The 20,073-nt window shown below is 41.3% G+C and overlaps 3 protein-coding genes across 4 annotated transcripts; 2 read left to right on the top strand and 1 right to left on the bottom strand.

Annotated features, from left to right (window-relative positions):
- The first annotated feature begins 2,360 nt into the window (after window positions 1–2,360).
- Window positions 2,361–7,267, top strand: LOC129592282 (uncharacterized). 2 transcript variants are annotated; one of them, XM_055488276.1, is made up of 3 exons: window positions 2,361–2,661; window positions 4,693–6,152; window positions 6,830–7,267. In XM_055488276.1, the coding sequence occupies exons 2-3, from the start codon at window positions 5,205–5,207 to the stop codon at window positions 6,878–6,880; spliced, it is 999 nt and encodes a 332-aa protein (XP_055344251.1). In that variant the 5' UTR covers window positions 2,361–2,661; window positions 4,693–5,204; the 3' UTR covers window positions 6,881–7,267. The 2 variants fall into 2 exon arrangements, with proteins under 2 accessions (XP_055344251.1, XP_055344250.1); XM_055488275.1 differs by having other exon boundaries at window positions 2,361–2,665.
- Window positions 7,268–12,406: 5,139 nt separating this feature from the next.
- Window positions 12,407–15,213, top strand: LOC129592323 (uncharacterized). The gene is made up of 3 exons (XM_055488335.1): window positions 12,407–12,593; window positions 12,931–13,907; window positions 14,712–15,213. Exons 2-3 carry the CDS (start codon window positions 13,274–13,276, stop codon window positions 15,128–15,130), a joined length of 1,053 nt encoding a protein of 350 aa, XP_055344310.1. The 5' UTR covers window positions 12,407–12,593; window positions 12,931–13,273; the 3' UTR covers window positions 15,131–15,213.
- A 261-nt stretch (window positions 15,214–15,474) lies between these two features.
- Window positions 15,475–17,294, bottom strand: LOC129592319 (uncharacterized). Its single transcript, XM_055488332.1, has 4 exons — window positions 17,067–17,294; window positions 16,195–16,452; window positions 15,922–16,128; window positions 15,475–15,780 (listed from the first exon to the last, which is right to left on the bottom strand). Exons 1-4 carry the CDS (start codon window positions 17,104–17,106, stop codon window positions 15,755–15,757), a joined length of 531 nt encoding a protein of 176 aa, XP_055344307.1. The 5' UTR covers window positions 17,107–17,294; the 3' UTR covers window positions 15,475–15,754.
- Window positions 17,295–20,073: the final 2,779 nt, after the last annotated feature.

Here is a 20,073-nt window from a genome sequence, read left to right as displayed (position 1 = left end):
ATTGCCTTTATTTGTGTCGCCCTTGAGATAGGTTCTAAAGCGGCTGAATGATAAAAATTATTCACTTGTAATAGCTGGAAATGATCGAAAAATATACCACTTGTTTTGGCTAACCGGGGCAGGCGGACTGTGGCAATCTGGAATACAGATACATCTATTGAGTATTAAAATGCTTGATATTTTTGTCGCATACAAGAAGCAGTGTCGATGGATCACTTACACCGCTTCTACATACAATTTGTACAAATATCTCCCTCATAATAATTCAAGAAAATAATTCGCTTATATCCATCGCTTATATCCATGTATGACTTTTACGGCGGAGAGCTACATCTAAGGACTTACTAATGCCGCTTGTCGCGGAAAACATCGCTTTGTATTACCAGCGCTCAGTTTTGAAAGGGCAAAGAATGTTGGTAGACCGTGAGGTTTTCCATAATGTACGCTAGTACCGTAAACTTTGTAATGTACCTGGAAGAGGTACGACTACGCTGCAGCAGCTTCTCCACGGTTTTAGGGGGAGCCGCGGAGAATCGCAAGCTGGCAGAGTATGCGGCGTTGAAAACCAGATGCTTGCCCAGCTTGTGGTGAACACGCCCTTTCCAAAGCCTTAACTGCTTTTTATTTACTTTTTATGGCTTGTGCTCGCAGTTTATGGGCACGCGTTGTAACCTGGATGCTTATCGCAAATCAGGTGCGTTCGTTATAATACGAGTTTAACTGAAATCACTAAGAATTTGTATAAAATTTTTTTGCTTATTCTAAAGTTTGTCAGTTGCACGCTTTTTGGCTGTGTACGACCTTGCAACGTAGAGGCAACTATGGGTTGTGGTAGAATGACATCCATCTGCTCGTGTTCGGTGTAGATAATCATTCCGTTTTTGGTTTTCTGTGTGCTAATGTATTGTACTTCCGGCTCCAATTTTCATATTAATTGCTGTTTTATTTGATCTTTCATCACGATGTCCATTAATGTTGTTTGATTTTTCTCACGTTCGCGTGGGTAAATTGTCAGTGTGTCCGGTACATGGTATACTCTGTACATATAATATGTTGGTTTACTGGTGGTTCGGTTGGTATAATTCAAAACAACAGAGTTGCGAGACCCGGAAGAGATTGCAGAAAAGTGTCGGGCATTATCTTTATGGTGGTTTACTTTGTGAGGAGCTGGTAGTAGACGAATGAAGAGACTTCGGTTCCGAGATTGTGGCGTGCGAGACCTGCTCTCTTTGCTGGGATAACTTGGTTTGATTTGGAACCAAGCGAGCCAGGCGTGTCCTAAAGTATTGGGGTAACCCCATATATTGAACCCAGTTCTTGTCCTAACAGCTGCAGGCATTCTATCTTACACAGTGGAGTGGTAATTACATTCTTGGGAGTAATTAATGCGACAAATTGGTTCTTAAATAGTAAAATTCTGTTTTTTTTGTGTTTATTAACCTACAAAGGCATAAAACAATTTCCCATAATGGACCCGTAGAACCCATCTGCAAATAACGCAACACGACTTACAATGCGCAGCGCATTCCGACACACTCTCTCACTGAATTCTTTGCCGAACACTGATTCTTGAACCTTCCCGATTTTTAAAAAAAATTTCTGGAGCGCAGAGTATATACCGGTACGTACCGTACAGCTTTTGCTTGAGTATATGTTCTTTTCTACAGACTCAGCCCACATTTGGTCTACATATCAGTCATGTCATCGACTCAATCTAGCAAAACAATCTAGCGTCAGACAGCACTGACCACTACATCACATTAAAGTCACATCCACAACACACATCACATCTGTACATCACTAAAGACATCCACAAGTGACATCATTTACGTCTGACTACAACCGGTTTAAAGTGGCGTGCAAATCGACGCGATTCCGGTTACAATAACCGGCAGGTTACCGAACCGTGACGAGCTGCACTGAATGCTCTGTAAAACAATCTATCTCCCTCACACTGGGTTTCCGCCCAGCTGGAACTCGATCAACGCGACCATCCCATACGTCGTGCCGGATCCTCGATTGGTTCGAACAGAGCTTTCTATTTTAAACTTTTAATGAGATTGAAAAATGAGTTTAATAACGGGTGAATTTCTCCAGATTTCTCTTTTTAAGTTGATCATAGGAAGATTTTACATGAGAGAAAACACTAACAACGTTGATCACGTTTCCTGTTGGTGCCAACGTGTTTAGTAAAACACTACAGAACAGAGAAAGTACTGCATGCGCATTTCATACAGCTACGTGGAGAAATAGGACAGCGACCGATTATTCATGACTGCAGAAACTGAAGTACAGAGTACGGCATACATGCTCGAGTGTAGACCGCAGTCTCCGCTTGGACATTGTGAGTAATGATAATTAATACAGCTCGCATCGATTTTCAATCGTGTCGTTCATGTATATTGTATTGGTCGTTTTTGGGCCCTGATGCCTTCAACCTTACGCCGACTGAAGACATTATCATTCATTTTTTGTTTAAGAATGATGCTGAAAAATTATAAAACTGGACGATATTGTGTGAAATAATGTTTGGATTATTATTATCCCATACAAGCGGTTTACTGACGAAAGTCTTTCATGTATCCCTGCGTCGGATTAATATACTGTACATGTATTGATGTCTATATGTATATGTGGAGTGTATCTTTTTCAACGGTTATAGTAAGTAAGTGATAATGGTTCCTTGTGATTAGCTGTTTGTAATCATGCTACCTGCGGTGCGCAGTAGAAATGCACTCTTTCGCAACCCATTTATTATATTATATTTAATCCAAGTCGATTCATGACTGTAATGTAACCGCCAGTTTTTGGTAACACATTGTGTCGGACCCTTATAAATGTAGCAAATGTAATCGGTTGCGTTACCTACTGCTGCTAGGACTGCTATAAATTTTGTCAAAAAATGAAGATGCCGTTTTCACTTTTTGACAACAAAAATGTCAAACCAAACGCAACGCGGATAAAAAAGACTCTACCTGATAATTGAGAAACCCATAATAAACGCTAGCGTTCAAGCAAAACCAACGGACGATGCTGCTCATAAATCGGTGGAAATACAACGAGTTTAAAAATACAGAGTACTTACCGTATGTACGTCTAATAAGCTTTTTCAAACGAGCAACAGGGTTAAATGCAGTACATGTACCCGGTGGCCCAACAAAATGGCGGTCTAGTTAACCATTGTGCACTGGCCCTGCCCAACGTCCGATTGCCACATTAGTTTTTTTCGAAAGAGCAATGTTTAAGACATAGAATTGCTTAATGTACTTAACATAAACAAAAATTTAACCTTTTCGTAATTTATTTTAATAAAATAGGTGAATTTTGCCGGTGTCCCAGAACCGAAATTTTGGATTTCCCCATTAGCGCATTAAAGTTGCTGTTATTTAGCTTAGTAGGTTAAAGTTTGTCACTTTAGTATTTCAAAAAGAGGGATTGTTTCTTGTTTTTTTTTTAACGTAAAAAGATACGGTATGTTGGTAACCGCATTCGGTCCAGAAACTGGGAAGCTGGAGCGCCGCACATTTAACTTTCGTGAAATCCTACATCAGCATTTTCAAAAATAGATTTCTCATCAACCTGCAAGAGCGAATCTCAATCAAACTTGCTTCTATAAGAGCAATACCTTAACTATACATAACAGCTAAATTGACCCGTTTTGTTGCAGCCTGTCATGCATAAAAAACTACAATAAAATGGATCAAAAATTAATCAAAAAATCGGCATTCTTTCAAAAAGTGAGTTGAGTGCATTGCATGATTGCTCCCCCATTGCGTGCACTATGGAAACCGCTTTTATTATGCTGATAAAAAACGACCTTCTCTAGATGAAACAATTGAAAAAAATGAAATGTTTAGCATGCATAACAAATGACACCAAATTTTAGAGTTCAATAGCTGGATCAGGATATGCTTCCGCACGATTTCAGTTGGCTTGGTTTTTCGCGATCGTGTCACAACTTTTCAAAATAAGTTCTTTCACGTTCAGTAGCTAATAAAATTTGTAATTTATTAAATCCAAAAACTTTCTCGTACGACAAGTGGTTCGTTCGCGCACAGCAAAACAAAAACTGAGACCGCCATTTTTTTGGGCCACCCGGGATCTAGCTTAATACAGCTACTCGTAGCTTAATATTTCAGGCATGGTTAACAGGCGAATTTTTGCACAATGCATGTAGTTAACAATGAACTCCAACTTCGCTTTATTATTGCAAGAATTTTTAGAAATTTTTTATAATGTTATCAAATTATTAAAGATCCATTTCTGAGTTTTATATTAATATTACTAATTGTGAATGTAACGTAATATCGGATCGCGTTCACATTGCACCGGTACGCTTATCCCAAAAAGGTGAAGTCGTGAGTCACTGTGTGTATTTGCTGTGTCAAGTCTGGTATTTAAGGGAATTAACCGGGTACAAGTACATGGCGCCATATCCTTGTACATGCACGAGAACTTTCACTTTATAATCTAACCTATACCGCCGGCTGGTGTGGATTAGATAACTGCGTTGTGAAAGCCTTGAAGATACATTAACGTGAACACTGCGCTCTGGGATTGTATCTGCCTCGTTTCAGCGGCGCTAAATTATTTTAAGAATACACAGTACAGTAACATACTTACGCCGCTTTCTGTACAGCTAATTTGCTTTAAACATACATACCGTTAATAAATCGCATCTCCTCCGCTTAGGACTGCATCACGAAGTTTTTGCGCAAAATAAAGGAAGGAAAGAATGCTGAGCAGCAGCGGAGATAAGTACTGCTAGCACTTTGGAACTACTCGCGATTGTATATTATAGACAACAGTTGCCGCATGCCCAGCCATGGGTAGTTGGGCACAGCATCGCATGTTTATATGACATTGTGTACCTTATAAGAATGTTCCCAGATATCAGACATAGTGATACGCACCGGCTGAGTAACTCACGAAACACTGATGTGGCATAGGCTTTTCCATATCGGTTCACAAAAGCCTGCATCCCGGTCAATATCCATTGTGTTGATCGGCGAATAAAACGGTCCCGCTGGTGAATTTTCATTTTCTCTTCCGGGTGAACCGACGCAACTGGCAGCGATCGATTGAAGGAATAATATTACACCCATTCAGTTGCCGAGAATCTCCCCGCAACAATGCGGCGCTCATTTGGTCAATGACAATCGACGATTAGGATTCAAAAATTTCAGGGCGAGCCAGCGGAAGAAATGGTGAGCGTCAAAGAACGGGAAATATGGGAGCTGGCGGCGAAAGAAAAGCAAGAAATCGTGGATTTATTCGATAAAGGTTATCCTGGCTCTTACATTATGCGCAAGGCCAACTTGTCCCGCTACAGCATTAAGCAAGTGTTGTGCGCAGCTGGGAGAACGGGAATGTTCAGGGAGCGGGACAACAGTGTAGACTACTGCACCCACCCACAGGTGAATGCAAAGTGCCGTTCGGATGCCAATCAGCACTTGCTTAATCCTTTATCTAGCATTGAAACATCCCAAGGCGCACCAGGGAAAGAATCAGAAACTGTCAAGACACGGGACATGTACAACATTACTCCCGACGTTATTCAAGAAATCCTTGATCTATTCGACCAAGGTCACTCTTGCTCTCACATTATACGGAGAACCAATGTGTCCCGCTACTACATTAAGCAGTTATTGTGCGCAGCGGGGAGAAACTTTCGCGAACGGAATCAAATGAGGTACGACGCATTGCGCCCGGTTGTTCTGGATCTGTTTAAGCAAGGCTGGTCCCACCACGCGATAAAGAAACACGTTAAAGCCAAAATGTTCTGGGTGGGAAAAATAATCAAGGACGCGGGTCTAATGCTAAAAACGCGCTCTCCCCGGGAAAAACCTCCCCGTGTGCAACCGTCTCCGTTAAAATCCGCAGGCGTTGATAAAAATGTGATCGTCATGATTAAGAAGCAGGATGGTGTATGGCGCGTGTCACGTGGTCAAAAACGAAAAGAACCATGGATCGGAAGCCAGCTTGATTGGACGGCGGCCGAAGATGTCCGTAATGATACCTCCAGCTCTGGAAGTGAAGCGCGTTCTATTATGAGTATTGCATTGGATGATCTGCAGGGGAAGACGTATTCGACCCCACCAAAGATGTACGGCTTAGCCAGGAAGACAACAGTATCGCTGCAGCCGGAAGCGGTATGTCGGTTTTAAGCCGCTATTTTATTCTACTAGACAGTTTAAGAACTAAATGTCAATATTTAAAGCCTATGAAAATCAATGAAATGGCACTATCAATGAAATTTTCAGTGAAATTGAAATATTATTATTTCGGTCGAGTAGGTATTTGTCAAAAAAGTTCAAATTTTCGATAGGAAAAACAGTAACAACTGCCATGGTATATCTGCAAACCGACAATTTATTTCATGACGCTTCTTCACTTCCCGTTAGGTTCTTAAGATGTTGTTACGACCTTTCAGTTTAAGCCATCTGCTGTTTCTAGAGAAGTGATCTACGTTCGTCACAATTAGTTATCGAATTAATTCTTACTTGCAAATTATACTTAATCCTCAAACTACTCATTTCCGTACCGAGTTAAGCCGGAAGGGAACAAAATTGAATCTGTGCGGGAAACGTACAGCAGCTGGTTGCACTGTAAGATTTTCCTCTACAAAATCTAAAATATTGGGCTAGTTTCTGTTTGAAATGATTTAAAGTTTTTTAAACGAAGTTTTTTACTAAACATTTTCCCTAATAATATGGGGAAAAACTATCATGCAAGCCTCGTACAGAAATTCCATAGGAAGACTGGATCGCCTTCGACTAGAAATTGTAAGTTGTACAATCAAAGCATAATAATTGTTTTGGAAATTTAGAGTCCGATGGTCGTAAACAGAGGGAAAATCAAGCAGCTGGTGTCGCCATAGCAGTTGAACCCCCACAAATTCCTCCTGGTCAAGTAAACCAGGTGGAAAAAATTATAGAATCTTCCATTGTTTTACCGGACATCTGCGCGGAAACTCCTTCCGGAATACTTCCGTCTCCTGAAGAAAATGCGACCACGAGCGGCCGATACCAATGCCAGGTTTGCCGTTTGTCCTGGGACGATGACGAAGCATTCCTGTTACATTTGGCCGACACAATGCACGAACAGCTCCATGCCACCGGGAGTTTTCTATATTGTACTGGATGTAAATTTAAAAGCCGAAAGCCGGCGAAGGTTGGCAGACATGTTATTAAATACCAAACGCAAGCTGCGTCGCAGAACTGTGAATTGCACTCTATTAAAGGTCTCGATTAGCGGAATCAGAATATTTACTGCTGTTTTTTTTTGTTTTGGAAAATATGGGATTGTTCATTTTTCCGTTTGTTTTTCTATATATTACGAGGGTCACTCAGAAAGTAATGATAACTATCGCACGATTTTTTATTGCATCAGCGCTTTCCTCGTATTTTCTCAAAATACTGCCCCTTCATCTCTATGCAACGCAAACATCTAGTCTGCCACTCATCAAACATTTTCGAAAAGAAATTAGGTGGTAAATTAGAGATCGCTGTATTGATATTTTCTTCCAGTTCTTCATCATTTTCAAACTTTTACCACGTAACAATTTCTTCAACGTTGGGAAAATCTTGAAGTCGTGAGGTGCCAGGTCAGGCGAGTATGGTGGATGTGGGAGGATTTTCATTCGCGATGCCGAGATAAAATTCATTGTGGCATTCGATGTATGGGGACGTGCATTATCATGGTGATAAATGATCTTCCTTACGCGGCTTTGGGGTCTCTTTTTTCTGAACTTATCAAAGAAAGGCTGAAGAACATTTGCGCAGTACCACTGTGAATTCAATGTTGTGCCACGCCGTAGAGCCGATTTCAGAAAAACGCCACGCCTGCTGGAAATAAAAGCGTACATCAGCTTACGGGTACTCCTGGAACGCTTGACACTAGTGGGGGTGGGGTCGTCGTTTCCGATCCAAACTTGATTCTGCTGCTTCGTTAGGGGATCATAGTATGAAAACCAGGATTCATCCTCTGTGTACACGTCATATTTGCGTTCGGTCGAAATAACGTCAAAGATGTTCTGGGCCAATTCGACGCGGACTTCCATCTGGGCAGGAGTTAATAAATGAGGACCCATCGCTGACAAACCTTGCGCAGACCAAGCTCACTGCGGACTATCCCACAAACCGTTCCCTCCGATATCTGCAGTTCTTCTGCTATCTGTCTGACGGTAATATGGGGATCGTGTTCGATCAGCTCTCTCACTGCGTCCGAGTTCTTCGCCGTGGTCGCTGTAGGAGGTCTTCCAGTTCTGGCACCATCGTCGAGGTCAAAATGCTCAGTGCGAAATCGCTGGAACCAACGCGCAACAGTAGGATAAGAAGGAGAAGAATCAGGGTGCAAACTTTTCAACTCAGCATGACAACTGCGCGCGCTTTTCTTTTCTAAAAATTTTTCTAAGATGATAGCACGAAAGTCGCGCTTCGTTAAATTAGCCATGTTTAATGACTAGTGCAGTGAACAGCTCGACTCGACTGCGCATAGATGCATGCCAGTCGCCAGCCGTAGGCGGTATGGCCACGGCCATTGCCCTATGATCTAGTTATGAATGCTACAGTTTTTAAAAAATTAGTTCATAATTATATGATTATTTGCTGATACCGATTATCATTACTTTCTGAGTGACCCTCGTATGTCATATGTGTAATGAAATTTGTGAACATCCGGATGCAGTACAAGTAGTGTAAGATCAAAAGCTATTCGAAAACTGATCTACAGATACAGATACGAGTACACGATTGAAGACGTGATTGCTTTTGTTTGTATCGCTGTCGAATACCGGTGGGATTAGTTTTGAAAACTCGAACAACAAAATTTATTGATGAAAACATTCGGTTATAAAATCTGGCAAGGAAAACATTCTCTGATATTTTTGCATGAGCATTCTATTGAATTTCCCAAATAGTTCACATAAACTTGCTCATAAAATTAATACGAGTACTAAAATAATCCCAAATGCTTCTTTGTATATTTATTTGTTATACGTTTTAAATATACAAATCTTAACGTACATGTACAGTACATCGATAATTGTCGATGTACTGTACGTGTACGTTAAGTTCTGTAATGTCTCTTGTAATCTTTTCTAATGTGCCATATTAATTTTATAAATGTTTCATATTACAAAAGATTATTATTATTGTTGTAGTATATAATTGTACTTACTCGTACATATGCGAAATTTACGGTGTTTCTGTTTATTGACTTGTTATATAATTGAAGTAAAGAAACTTAAATATATGCACCGGTATATGTGATGATCAAAAATACATGCAAAAAGAACTCTAAGCGTTCACCAAAATTTACTGGTTCATTCACTTCACTGTAACAGCGTGGTGCAACGCGGACGTGCTGTATCTTGGTTTGCGTACAAAGAAATTCTCGCTATACATGTAATGCGAAACTCCATCTGCAGGGAACTCAATAGTGAAACTGCGTAAAATTTCGCATTATTTTGCATGTGTACGTACAATATATTTAACAATAAGAATAATTTATAATGTGTCACATTTATCGATGTACTGTACGTTTGTATGTGTAAGTAAAGTTTTGTTTACTTAAAACGTGTAACAAGTAAATATACAGAAGAACGGTAAAATTTCAACGTTAATTCATTTCCTAACGGCCTTAATCAACGGCAAAGGCTTTCGGAACGGTATTTTTCGACGATAAATTATAAAAGGTAAATGTTTTGACGGCGGCAAAGTCAAAGGCATAGGTAAAGTTGAAAAAGGCAAACTGAAACGGCAGAGGGGCGGCACAGGTGTTAAAGTAGGCCTACCCTTTCATTTCCACCGTCTTTAGCATAGCGCGTTTGTACAGCTTTTCATCCCACGGTTATGACCCGTATCAGTGCACGTTAAAGGTATCACATGTTTGTTTATGATGGCTATAATGGCCACAGGCCACGAGGGAATGAATTTCTGTACGAATTTACTAGTAAGCGGCCGACTTCGAAAATTTAATTTTTTCGGCCGGCGGTTTCATTGGGTCGGCCAACTTCGCCTTTGCCGTCCATTTGCCTTTGCCGTTTCAGTTTGCCGTTTTCAACTTTACCTTTGCCTTTGCCGTTGGAAAAGCCGTTAGCATTCCAGTTTGCCGTTTCAGAACGCCGTCTGTAAAAGCCTTTGCCGTTTAAAAACCGAATTACCGTTAGCACACTGCCATTTCAGAACTTTTTTTGCCGGTTTCCGGGTTCACGGTTTTTCACTATATTCTGCATACGGTATATGCACATTCCGCAAAAGTTTTAAAAATAATGATAATAATAATGGAACCTTATTATCCTTTGCACAGAGCAGTTGCTCCCTCTAGGCTTCAGACGCAGAAGTCAAACAACATAATGAGATAAAACATATCAGGAAACTTAAGCGCAAAAACAACAATGGTAATTTGAAGTGTAAAATGGTCGGCAGAAAGCCGTAACATTAGATTAAAGACATGCATAAAGCGCACGCTGGGGTCGAAGCATAGAACCAAAATATATTGTTCTACCATCTAACATTGGAAACTCAAAGTGTGCCGGTAACTTTAACGTAATCATTTTCTGTACTCAGGTAATGATTATGCTGTTCCAGGTAATGATTATGCTGTTATGTGTATACTGTTGCAGTATCACGTTATATCCATTGTTGCACATTCTGAAACTTAATTATGGCGGTGTACACAGAAACAAAAATATCAGGAGTTTAAACTTTAGCGAAGTGTACATAACGTATGCAGAATAATGTGAAAAACCGGAAACCGGAAACCCGCAAAAAAAATTTAGAAATGGCAGTGTGCTAACGGTAATTCGTTTTTCAAACGGCAAAGGCATTTACAGACGGCGTTCTGAAACGGCAAACTGGAATGCTAACGGCTTTTCCGACGGCAAAGGCAAAGGTAAAGTTGAAAACGGCAAACTGAAACGGCAAAGGCAAATGGACGGCAAAGGCGAAGTTGGCCGACCCGTTTCATTCTGGCTATGACAGAATTTATTACAGGCAAAAAGAAACATGACAGTCAGAAACACTGATAACTATCTGGTCAGGCCGCCGCCCGTACCGAGTGCACAGATACATAGATGACTTTTGCGGCGGAAAATGACATCTAAGGAATGTTAGTCGGTCTGGCTGAGGACACTGTGCGACGCGCACAAGTTTTCGGTCCAGCAGTACCAACAAAAATTGACGGCGGAGGATTTTATTCATTCACCTGACTTTTCCATGGAAAGTTACACCGAGGGAGCGAGCACCTTCGGCATCATCAAACTGGAAAAACCCTGACCTTACCGGCGTTACCGCAGACCTTACCAATGCCGCTCCTCGCAGGAGGATACCATATGTCTTTTTCTGCGTTTACTTTTAAAACGGCAACGAATACATGCTGACCCGGGAATTTCGATAACATACGCTTGTAGTCTTGTACCGTACATTCCGTAATGTACCCGGAAGTGACTCTAGCAATGCTCACCTTGCATAGCGAGAGCCGCGGAGAATCAAAAGTTGGCAGGGTATGTGGCGTTGGATGACAGATACTTGCTCAGCCTGTGGTGAACCTGCCTTTCCTAGATAGGGTAGTACAGTTTTAATTGCATTTTAATTACTTTCTGTGGTTTGTGCTAGCAGTTTGTGCATATATGCTATAGTCCGGCTGCTTCTCGCAAATCAGATAGTAACGAAGTTGCAGCCCGAACATGCAAGGTGCATTCGCCGTAGTACGGGACAGTAACAGAATCGGGATAAACCAGATAACAGTAAAGGTAACAAAAGGTAACAGAATCGGGATCAGAAGGTAACAGAATCGGGTCGGGTTTGAAGGTAACAGAATCTGGATAAACCAGTTGCTTTTTTAGTGGCTGTGTTGACCTTGCAACGTAGAGGCAAATAAATAAGTTTTATAAAATGGACATCCATCCGTCCGTGTGCGCTGAAGATCAGCCTTTTGCCTCTGGTTTTTTGTGCGTTAATGTACGCACTTGCGACTTCAGTTTTCGAATAAATTTCTTTATAGTCGAACTTCCATCTTGATTTTCATTAATTCCGGTATCTGTTTTCTAGTAGCTCTCATGTTGGTGTTATCAAATTGCAAAAACTGTCTTTGTATCCCATCATGCCCATCACCGTCCAATTTTTGATTGCTGTCAACTGCTGTAAAACAAGCGTTTCTCCGTTGCACGAAGACAATAAATTCACCATTGCACTACATCACTTCTCGGTAATCTTTTCATGACTTTTTATTTATGGCCTCTCATGACTCCACAAGCTGACGGTACCTGAAAACGGATACGGATACGTACGGATACTTATTCTGTTTTTACTTCCGTATGGTGTCAAAAATTCAGAAGTCTTCAAGTGGTGCTGAATCTGTTCATGTGAGTGATCGTTATTCTGATTTGGAAGATAAATTTATTACCTATAGCTGCCGGAATTACCGATGGACCTTACAGCGATAATGGAGTCGATCGTGATTATTATATGGAGCCGGGTGACAAAGAATTTTCATTTTTTATATTCTAAATCGGACTAACTTCAACGTCCAACACGGTAACACCTACCCTGGTAACGGAGAGTGTTATTATTGAGTAGCAGAAGTAGTTAGTAAGTTGGAACTCTATGGTTACCGTTGTTTTGGGTGTACCTACCCCTCAAAGATATGATAATTCAACCGGCGTTTTTAGTTTTTTTATGGTACTATAGGCACCTAACCGCACCTTCAATGCTTCTGTATTATTGGGAATCTTTTCTGCACCCGGTCAAATTACAAGTTTTCTGTTAACGCCAATTTACTGAGTGCAGCTCGCTTTCTATTTGTGTTTTTTTGGGCACATTTCTAGCTCATTAGAAGCTGGCTGTAAGCTATGTAGTGCCTTCGCAATGGTCATTGTCAGTAGAAAAAAAATCTCCGGTGTTTTCTCATCGCAGCAATTTGTTTTAGTGAACAAGATAACCGGCACCGGATAACAGATAACCGGATAAAAGCAGTCTGTTCCAATCAAGCTTCCCATCGCCAATTATGAATATAATCCGGCCGCAGGCGGAATATCCATATATCGCTCCCCAAACAAGCGCAGACCAATGCACAATTGCACAACACCATCAGACACAGGGCACGCCCAGTGCACAGCCGGGATGGAACGCAGGAGGTTTCTCCGGAGGATTTATGCATTTATTTAACCACCCATGCTTTACATTTAGCAGTCAGCAGATATCTCAAGGCATGCCAGAAGAAAACACTGGAACAGCTAGTGAGAGGGACGTGGACCCGTACTATCCGACAAATGGCAACAGCAAATAATTTTGCATTTATTCGACCGGGCTACAATTGGACCTACATTGTACGGAAGGCCAATGTTTCACCCTACTACATCAAGCGGGTTTTGTGTGCAGCTGGAAAAACCGTAATCTTTCGCGAATCAGATCAGAAGCGTTATGGCGCTCTGCGGCCGGTTGTTCTGGAGTTGTTCAAACAAAACTGGTCTTTACGAGCAATACAGCAGCAGGCCAAAACTTCCATGGTATGGGTGGAAAAAATAATCAAGGATGCCGGTTTCACGCCTCCTCCTAAAACACTTCCTGGCCACCGGCCGCTTTTTATGAATTATGTTGCTGCGGCAACCAGCTCCCCGCAGGAATGTGCTGACCAGAATAATCATGTCAGCATCACGACTATGGAGCAGGATACTGCAGTGTCCATATGGGCCATATCGGAATACCCAAAACAAAAAGATTTATCTCTCCAAAGTCAGCATGATCCAGTCGCGACAGTGTCTCACTCCGCAAGCGAATTATTTGCTAGCAACAGTGTCTTTCCGGATGACCGGCAGCGCGGATATCTGTCCGACACCCCAGAGAATGCGGAGTCTGGTCAAGAAAACAACGGCATCGCCGAAAGCACCACCGAAGACCGGAATGGTATGTATGTACGATGTACCGTAATTGCAATGAAATGAGGAAAAACAGTGCAGTATATTTTGAGTTTCTACTGCGAAATGCAGTACAATACCAGAGCATTGCTACTGTAATTCTATTCTGCTACAGTTTTATGCATGGAGTGGACTTCCGGGCCGCAGTAGATGACCTATAACAATTGTTACTCAGAACTTAATAAACCAGCGTTGTTAGCTTGCTGTAAAGGTCAAGGCTTTGCTGAAAATCAAGGTCCGACAGACTGATCCGTGATGTGTTGAACAACCTTATCAGTAAACCAGGCGATAAAAAGGGGATAAACAAAACAAAAATTTAGCTATCAAGGGTTCTCAGATTTTGCAGTTCTCTGTTAACTGAGGATTACCAGACTAAAGCAATTAAGTAAAAACAATCAACCGCCGGAAAAACATAAAAATTTTGACATTTCTGCGCCCGAACATTCGGGGCGCAGAGCTAAATTCTGTACGCAGGTTTTGTAATACATGCATGCCATTCTGTGCGCCTGGTTTGTCGAGGCGCACTGCCATTTTGTTATTTTAAAGTAAATCTTGGTGCTTAAACTGCATTTTAAAAATCTAAGGAATATTTTTCAAGGCTGGCCGTTCGTTTTGAATATCTTACGATGAACCTACCAAAACAAATTAATAAAATTATTAATAATAGCGTCCTGCTAACCACGTACAGCGGTACAGGCGCTACCCAGACGAAAATAGGATATTACAGTAATTCATGTTCTTGTGCCAAGTTGTTTGCGCATCCGAATAACCAAAATTTTTCAAAACATTTTAGCGCCCAGTAATCACATGGAACTGGATATTCCTGAAGTCAGTGTTGAATTAATCGAGTCGGCTGAACAATTCTTACCCGGCTGCAAAATACGACAGGAAGAATACAATACTTTACCGGACGCTTACCTGGAAAATGTCTCCGAAATGCCGTTGCTACATCCCCAAAATAGCACAAGCGGTCGTAGAGGACGATATCAGTGCCAGATTTGCTGTTTATCATGGGGCGAAGACGAAGCATTCCTGTCACATCTGGCAGACAGAGAGCACGAACAACTTTCTGCAAACGGGATTTTCTTGCATTGTACAGGGTGCAGATTCAGATCTCGAAAGCCGGAGACGATGGGCAAACATATTATTAAGTACCAGTCGCAAAGTTTACTAGAAAACTGCATCATGCATTCGGTTATTGCTATCCGCTAAAGAAAAAAGCACTAAAGTTTGGTGTAAAACAGTAAAAACGATCTTCTGGCTTGAGTGCGTTTACATGCGAAATTTAAAGGAGATTGGTTTATAATGATGCTCTTGGTACACCTGAATACATTTAGCCTTCTTGAAATTTTCTTATAGCCATAAATACCAAACCGGAAGCAGCGCGCACAAATGATTTTCACGCCTAAGCATACAACTCATCGGGCTACCGATTGCCTTAATACAAAGCAAAAAAGCCTTTTGCAGTGCGCAAAAGTGAAAGTTTTCGTGCTTGTATACGAATTTGGTACCATGTACCGGGTCACTTCCCTTAACTCTTAGTTGACCGATATGCTGTATTTTTCACCGTAAATGCCTGACTGTCTAAAATTGACGCAAGTGCAGACCGTTGGTCACCAAGAGCGAGTACATTATATGCAAAGTTTACTGCAAGTACTTGATAGAGTATTACATTAAATGATATACCATTATGGTATCCGCGCGCACACTACGGGAACTTGATAAAATAAAACAAGTAGATTTTAATTCCACTGATGGAGCAAAACCGAAGCATAATTCTCGGCATTGTTCACTTCTCACAACCGGAAAACGGCGTCGTGTTGGCGCAAAACTCTTTCAGTCTTCGTCGAGGAACTGAATGCCTGTAATTCAACAAAAACAAAAATTCGAGGTTCGGCAATAAAAAATTTTCTTGGAAGTTGATCAACAGCATTACAAGAGGTAGGTTTCTTGATAATACTTTGTATTTGAATAATCTAATACTGATCGGACGGTAAACTCACCATTTCCGACCTTAGACCAATAAGGATTCTTTTTGTTGGAAGTCTCAGTCCACCGACCCGAACCAAATGCGTTAATCACTCCGGCTTTATTATCGAAGGAAACGGCACCACACGTGTAAGTTCTTCTGATATTGTTGTAAAAGAGGCAGGTTCCCAGGTATGAGATTTTATTGGGTGGAGCGAGTTTGGCCACAAAAGCAAAATGGGCTACAATAGGGAGCTCCAGCTATTATTACGCAAAACGGCAAAAGTAAGATGTGAAACATTACGTACGATTTTTCCACTGGCTGCTAGTTGGTATGCCAGAACAGTTGACAAAATATAGTGGGTCAACCGTTGAATTAACCAGTTCCCAGTCAGGAATGATGTCCTTTGATACGCGACGGCGGCGAATCTTGTTCACTACTGTCTCGTCGTTAATCTTGGAGCAGTGGTTGCGGCATTCAGCGTGTATGTCACTGTAGTACATGCACACATATTCTATTCCAAAAATCTCCTCGGTAACTACTGTTGCAATTTGTGTCACCCAGCCTGCAAAGGCAAATTTTATTACCATCTCACGGAGTTCTGTTGGATGCGTATAGGCCTTTCCGCCTATTCGACCAGCCATAGATACTCGTATGTAACCACCGAAGGCTTCTAGCAACTGGCTGGACTAATTGTGGCGTCTCAGTCACTGATGTCGAAAGGTAACAGTAGGATTCAAAAGCCTACTGGTATTTTAATTTTCCACAAAGCACACTAAGGTGGTGTTCCAGTTCAACTTTGGCCGGCACCATGTATTTTTGCCCGTAATTACGAATATAATAAGTCATTAAAAATAATATTCAAATAGTTGTTTTTTAAATTTTATTGGGCCTACAATAAAAGTCTAAAACTGCAACATATTGGGTGGTTATATTTTTGTGGCTTGACAAAAAATGATCCGTTCTTAGCGTTTAGGTCAAATTTATCTAAATTTTCAGTTTAAAAAAATTTTATTGGGCTTACAATTTAAAAGTCTAAAACTGGAATGCATTAGGTGGTTATATTTTTGTGACTTTCGATAAAAAAAAGCAATTTCAGACGCCATTATCTTTTCCGGCCATACATTTACTGGCTTGAAGAAAAGAATGTGTAGGCCTGCAAACATAAAGAACACTCACCCATTCCAAATATCACTAGAAATAGCGGCAAAGCTGCCATTTTCTCTTGTGCAAGGAAAATTAAAATAGACTTTTTTCAGATTGTTACTGCATCCACGTCGGGCGGAATTCTTTGACAGTATCCAACAACAAGCCAATGCTGGCTGGAAAAAAAACAGCTTTATCATAAGTGCTGGATTGTCCTTGGGGAAAATTGAGCACTTTTAACTGCTCGCAGCCTTTCATAAGCGCCTTCCTAGCTGACAGGTGTAGAATAATGATTGCGGATACCGTGTGCCTTTTGCTGTAAGCAGAACCCACTTACCGATTCAACAGGTTTAATCAGAGTTGTTTAACAGTCGTCTGGAAAAATGTCCTTAGCGCTCAGTTAGCGCTTACTATCGTTACCGACACCATTATTGTGCATAACTATACACCTACCGTAGTCAGCCTCCATTGCACTAGAGGCGTTTTACCAGGCACCTGGAATACTCGTTGATAAATCACTTCAAGAAATTTAGATTCTTTTGCCGTGGTTGCGGCAAAAAAAATTTGCGTGGTTGCGGCAAATAAAACGCGATCGTTCCCGGCAGTTGTGCAATACACGGTCAACAGTCTTTTTTAACGTTAACACTCGCACTCGTCTATGGTTTAATTACACGGAGTTTTGTTGTGTGCCGCGCAGGCGCAGCCCATGGATTTGTCCTAATATGGTGTAGAACGGTCTGATATTCATCCAAAATGTTTTCTACACTTTGTTCTTCGTTTTTATTAAGCACGCAAGTAGAAAGAGTTACTTTTAATTCGGTAAACTGAATTTGAAAGAAGGGAGGACTTCGCAAGAAAAATTGGCAGCAAAGCCAAATCACGGGAGGCTACCATTTGTTCACCAACAGGAAGCGGTTGGAATTCGTAGTTTTAAAGTTTTCAGGTCATTTATTTTTACTAAATGTTTGAATAAGTAAAATGCAAACCAGTTTTCTGAGGAATTCAAGCTAGGTAGGAAGAAGTCAACTGCCAGTGTAACGTTCCCTGAATTTCTGAATGATTAAATGTGCCTCTCAGGCACATGGACGAGGGCGAGTGTTAACCAAATAACTTGCAAACGTCCAACACAAAGCCATTGCTACCATCAAGGAAATAGGAAAACGGGCGAAAACCCATGCGGAAACACTTCGGAGATACTCGCTCACACGAATTTTTGCAGCAGCGGTTGCCTTTAGAGATACACCGTGGAATGCGGCATCACTAATGGAAACATGGAGGGAGTCGAAAAGTTAAATGAGCTCTTTGTGTTGTGAAATAAAAAAGGTCACTTCTATGCGCCCCAAAATTTTAGGGCGTATAGTTATTTTGCTATGCGCCTAAAAAATTTAAGGCGCGTAGATAATTTGCTATGCGCCCCAAAATTTCCGGTCTAAAAAAATATCAATACGCCTTTATAGTTATCTACATCCGTAACATCTTATACACGAGTATGCGTTGTTCCGAATGATTGGCCGAACGGCTGGGCCGATTTTCACGCAGAAAAGTGCGTTAGAATCGTCGCAACGACGCCGGTAATGTTACGCTATTGCTTAATCGATGCGCCCCAACGGGTAAACAGAGGCCCCCAAAAGGAAATTGTTGCCATGGGCCCCCATAGACGGACGTGGGATATTCATTTATACAGTCGCAGCGACAGAGGCAGCCCGCGGCCTTCGGCATCGCTTTGGCAAACAAAGTAAAAAATCGCAAACCCAGGCCAAAATAATAATAGTAATCAAGCTAGTGATTAGCGCAATCTGTATTTTTTGCTTTGTTTCTTAGGTTTCATTAGATTTCGTAGGTGTCTTAGGTTTCGTAAATTTCTTAGCTTTTCTTGGGTTGCTTTCTTCGCTTTTCTTGGGTTTTCTTGGGTTACGTACGGATGTAGATCCCGTAAACTGGTTATATGAATACTAACTAAGTAACAAGGGTCCTCGACACTTTGTCGTTGTCTCGAATGTTCTACCGTTCCACCCATCCAATCTGGACGCTCTAAAGTGCAACAGAATCCTCTCAGTGTCGAGAGTGTTCCTGCATCATTAATTTTCTGGAATGCCCATTACCCACAATCCAGTGGTCACTCAAAAGCTTGTTACCATGGTGGCCATTAGCTTAACATGGGCTGTTTGTAAATCCCCAGATTGTTACTCTGTGTTATTACATCGAATTGTCATTGAAATTAGCGAACTGTGCATTAGCAAAAATAACAGGTTCTGCTCACGCCTGTTTATTTTGTTCGTGCCTCCTTAATGTAATAAACATCGTGCCATTATTTAATACATATGCACTTAACCCTTTTACATGCTCGAAATCCTAAGACATTATTCATCCGTGCTGGGCTTGTGTTATATTACGTGGAAGCATCGTAGCAACAAATCCAAATATAGTTGTAAACATGATGCAGACCGAACCCCTACTACAAAACCAAAACAAATGTTTTGTTACACGTTGTACTGTATTAACATTATCGTATATTAAGTAGTGTTAATGAACTGGGCAGCATCAGTTTTTAATCCAAAGAAAATTGCTGTAGTAGTGCTTGATTAATCTGAAATAATGTGAGAAACTTGTATTTTCCGGGATTACTGAGACAAATTCAAATCTTTATTTGTGGTACTTATACGCGGAACCATGGTCGACCTTGTAGAAGAACCGGAAGACTATTTCGTTGATTGGAGAAGATCAACTAAAAGCAGCTAAGCGAGTAGGTGGAAAGTGGGCGATATGTTAAATCGACACCCATTATCTCAGCAAGGTCGGATACCTATTGGACGCTCGAGTACTGGATGTCGTTTGCTTCCTCCGCCGCAATCTGTTAAGAAGTAACAGCCTTACAGGAATGCCGGCCCTGGGTAGGTGATGAAATGTCACCGCCCGTATACAGTAGCTCAACAAGTCCGCGATGATTTGAAAAAAGGGCACGTTGATCCAGCCACTATACGACCCAATGGGTAGACACTTCGTCACTCTAAGAGCAACATGGGCACCCGAACTAAAGGTC

This window comes from Paramacrobiotus metropolitanus, unplaced genomic scaffold (assembly GCF_019649055.1).
Source record: "Paramacrobiotus metropolitanus isolate TYO unplaced genomic scaffold, Prichtersi_v1.0 Parri_scaffold0000051, whole genome shotgun sequence".
NCBI classification, from domain to species: domain Eukaryota; kingdom Metazoa; phylum Tardigrada; class Eutardigrada; order Parachela; family Macrobiotidae; genus Paramacrobiotus; species Paramacrobiotus metropolitanus.
Note: the sequence above shows the minus strand (reverse complement) of the source record. Positions and strands in the feature narration are given on the sequence as shown.

Excerpts from the sequence above, each read along its gene's own strand:
- LOC129592282 (XM_055488276.1), top strand. The coding sequence starts at position 5,205 with ATGGTGAGCGTCAAAGAACGGGAAATATGGGAGCTGGCGGCGAAAGAA. Across the intron at positions 6,153-6,829 it reads TATCGCTGCAGCCGGAAGCG|AGTCCGATGGTCGTAAACAG; the intron begins GTATGTCGGTTT and ends TTGGAAATTTAG.
- LOC129592323 (XM_055488335.1), top strand. The coding sequence starts at position 13,274 with ATGGCAACAGCAAATAATTTTGCATTTATTCGACCGGGCTACAATTGG. Across the intron at positions 13,908-14,711 it reads CACCACCGAAGACCGGAATG|CGCCCAGTAATCACATGGAA; the intron begins GTATGTATGTAC and ends AAAACATTTTAG.
- LOC129592319 (XM_055488332.1), bottom strand. The coding sequence starts at position 17,106 with ATGGCAGCTTTGCCGCTATTTCTAGTGATATTTGGAATGG. Across the intron at positions 16,453-17,066 it reads TCTAGTGATATTTGGAATGG|GCTGGGTGACACAAATTGCA; the intron begins GTGAGTGTTCTT and ends TTGCCTTTGCAG. Across the intron at positions 15,781-15,921 it reads TTGGTCTAAGGTCGGAAATG|GCATTCAGTTCCTCGACGAA; the intron begins GTGAGTTTACCG and ends GTTGAATTACAG.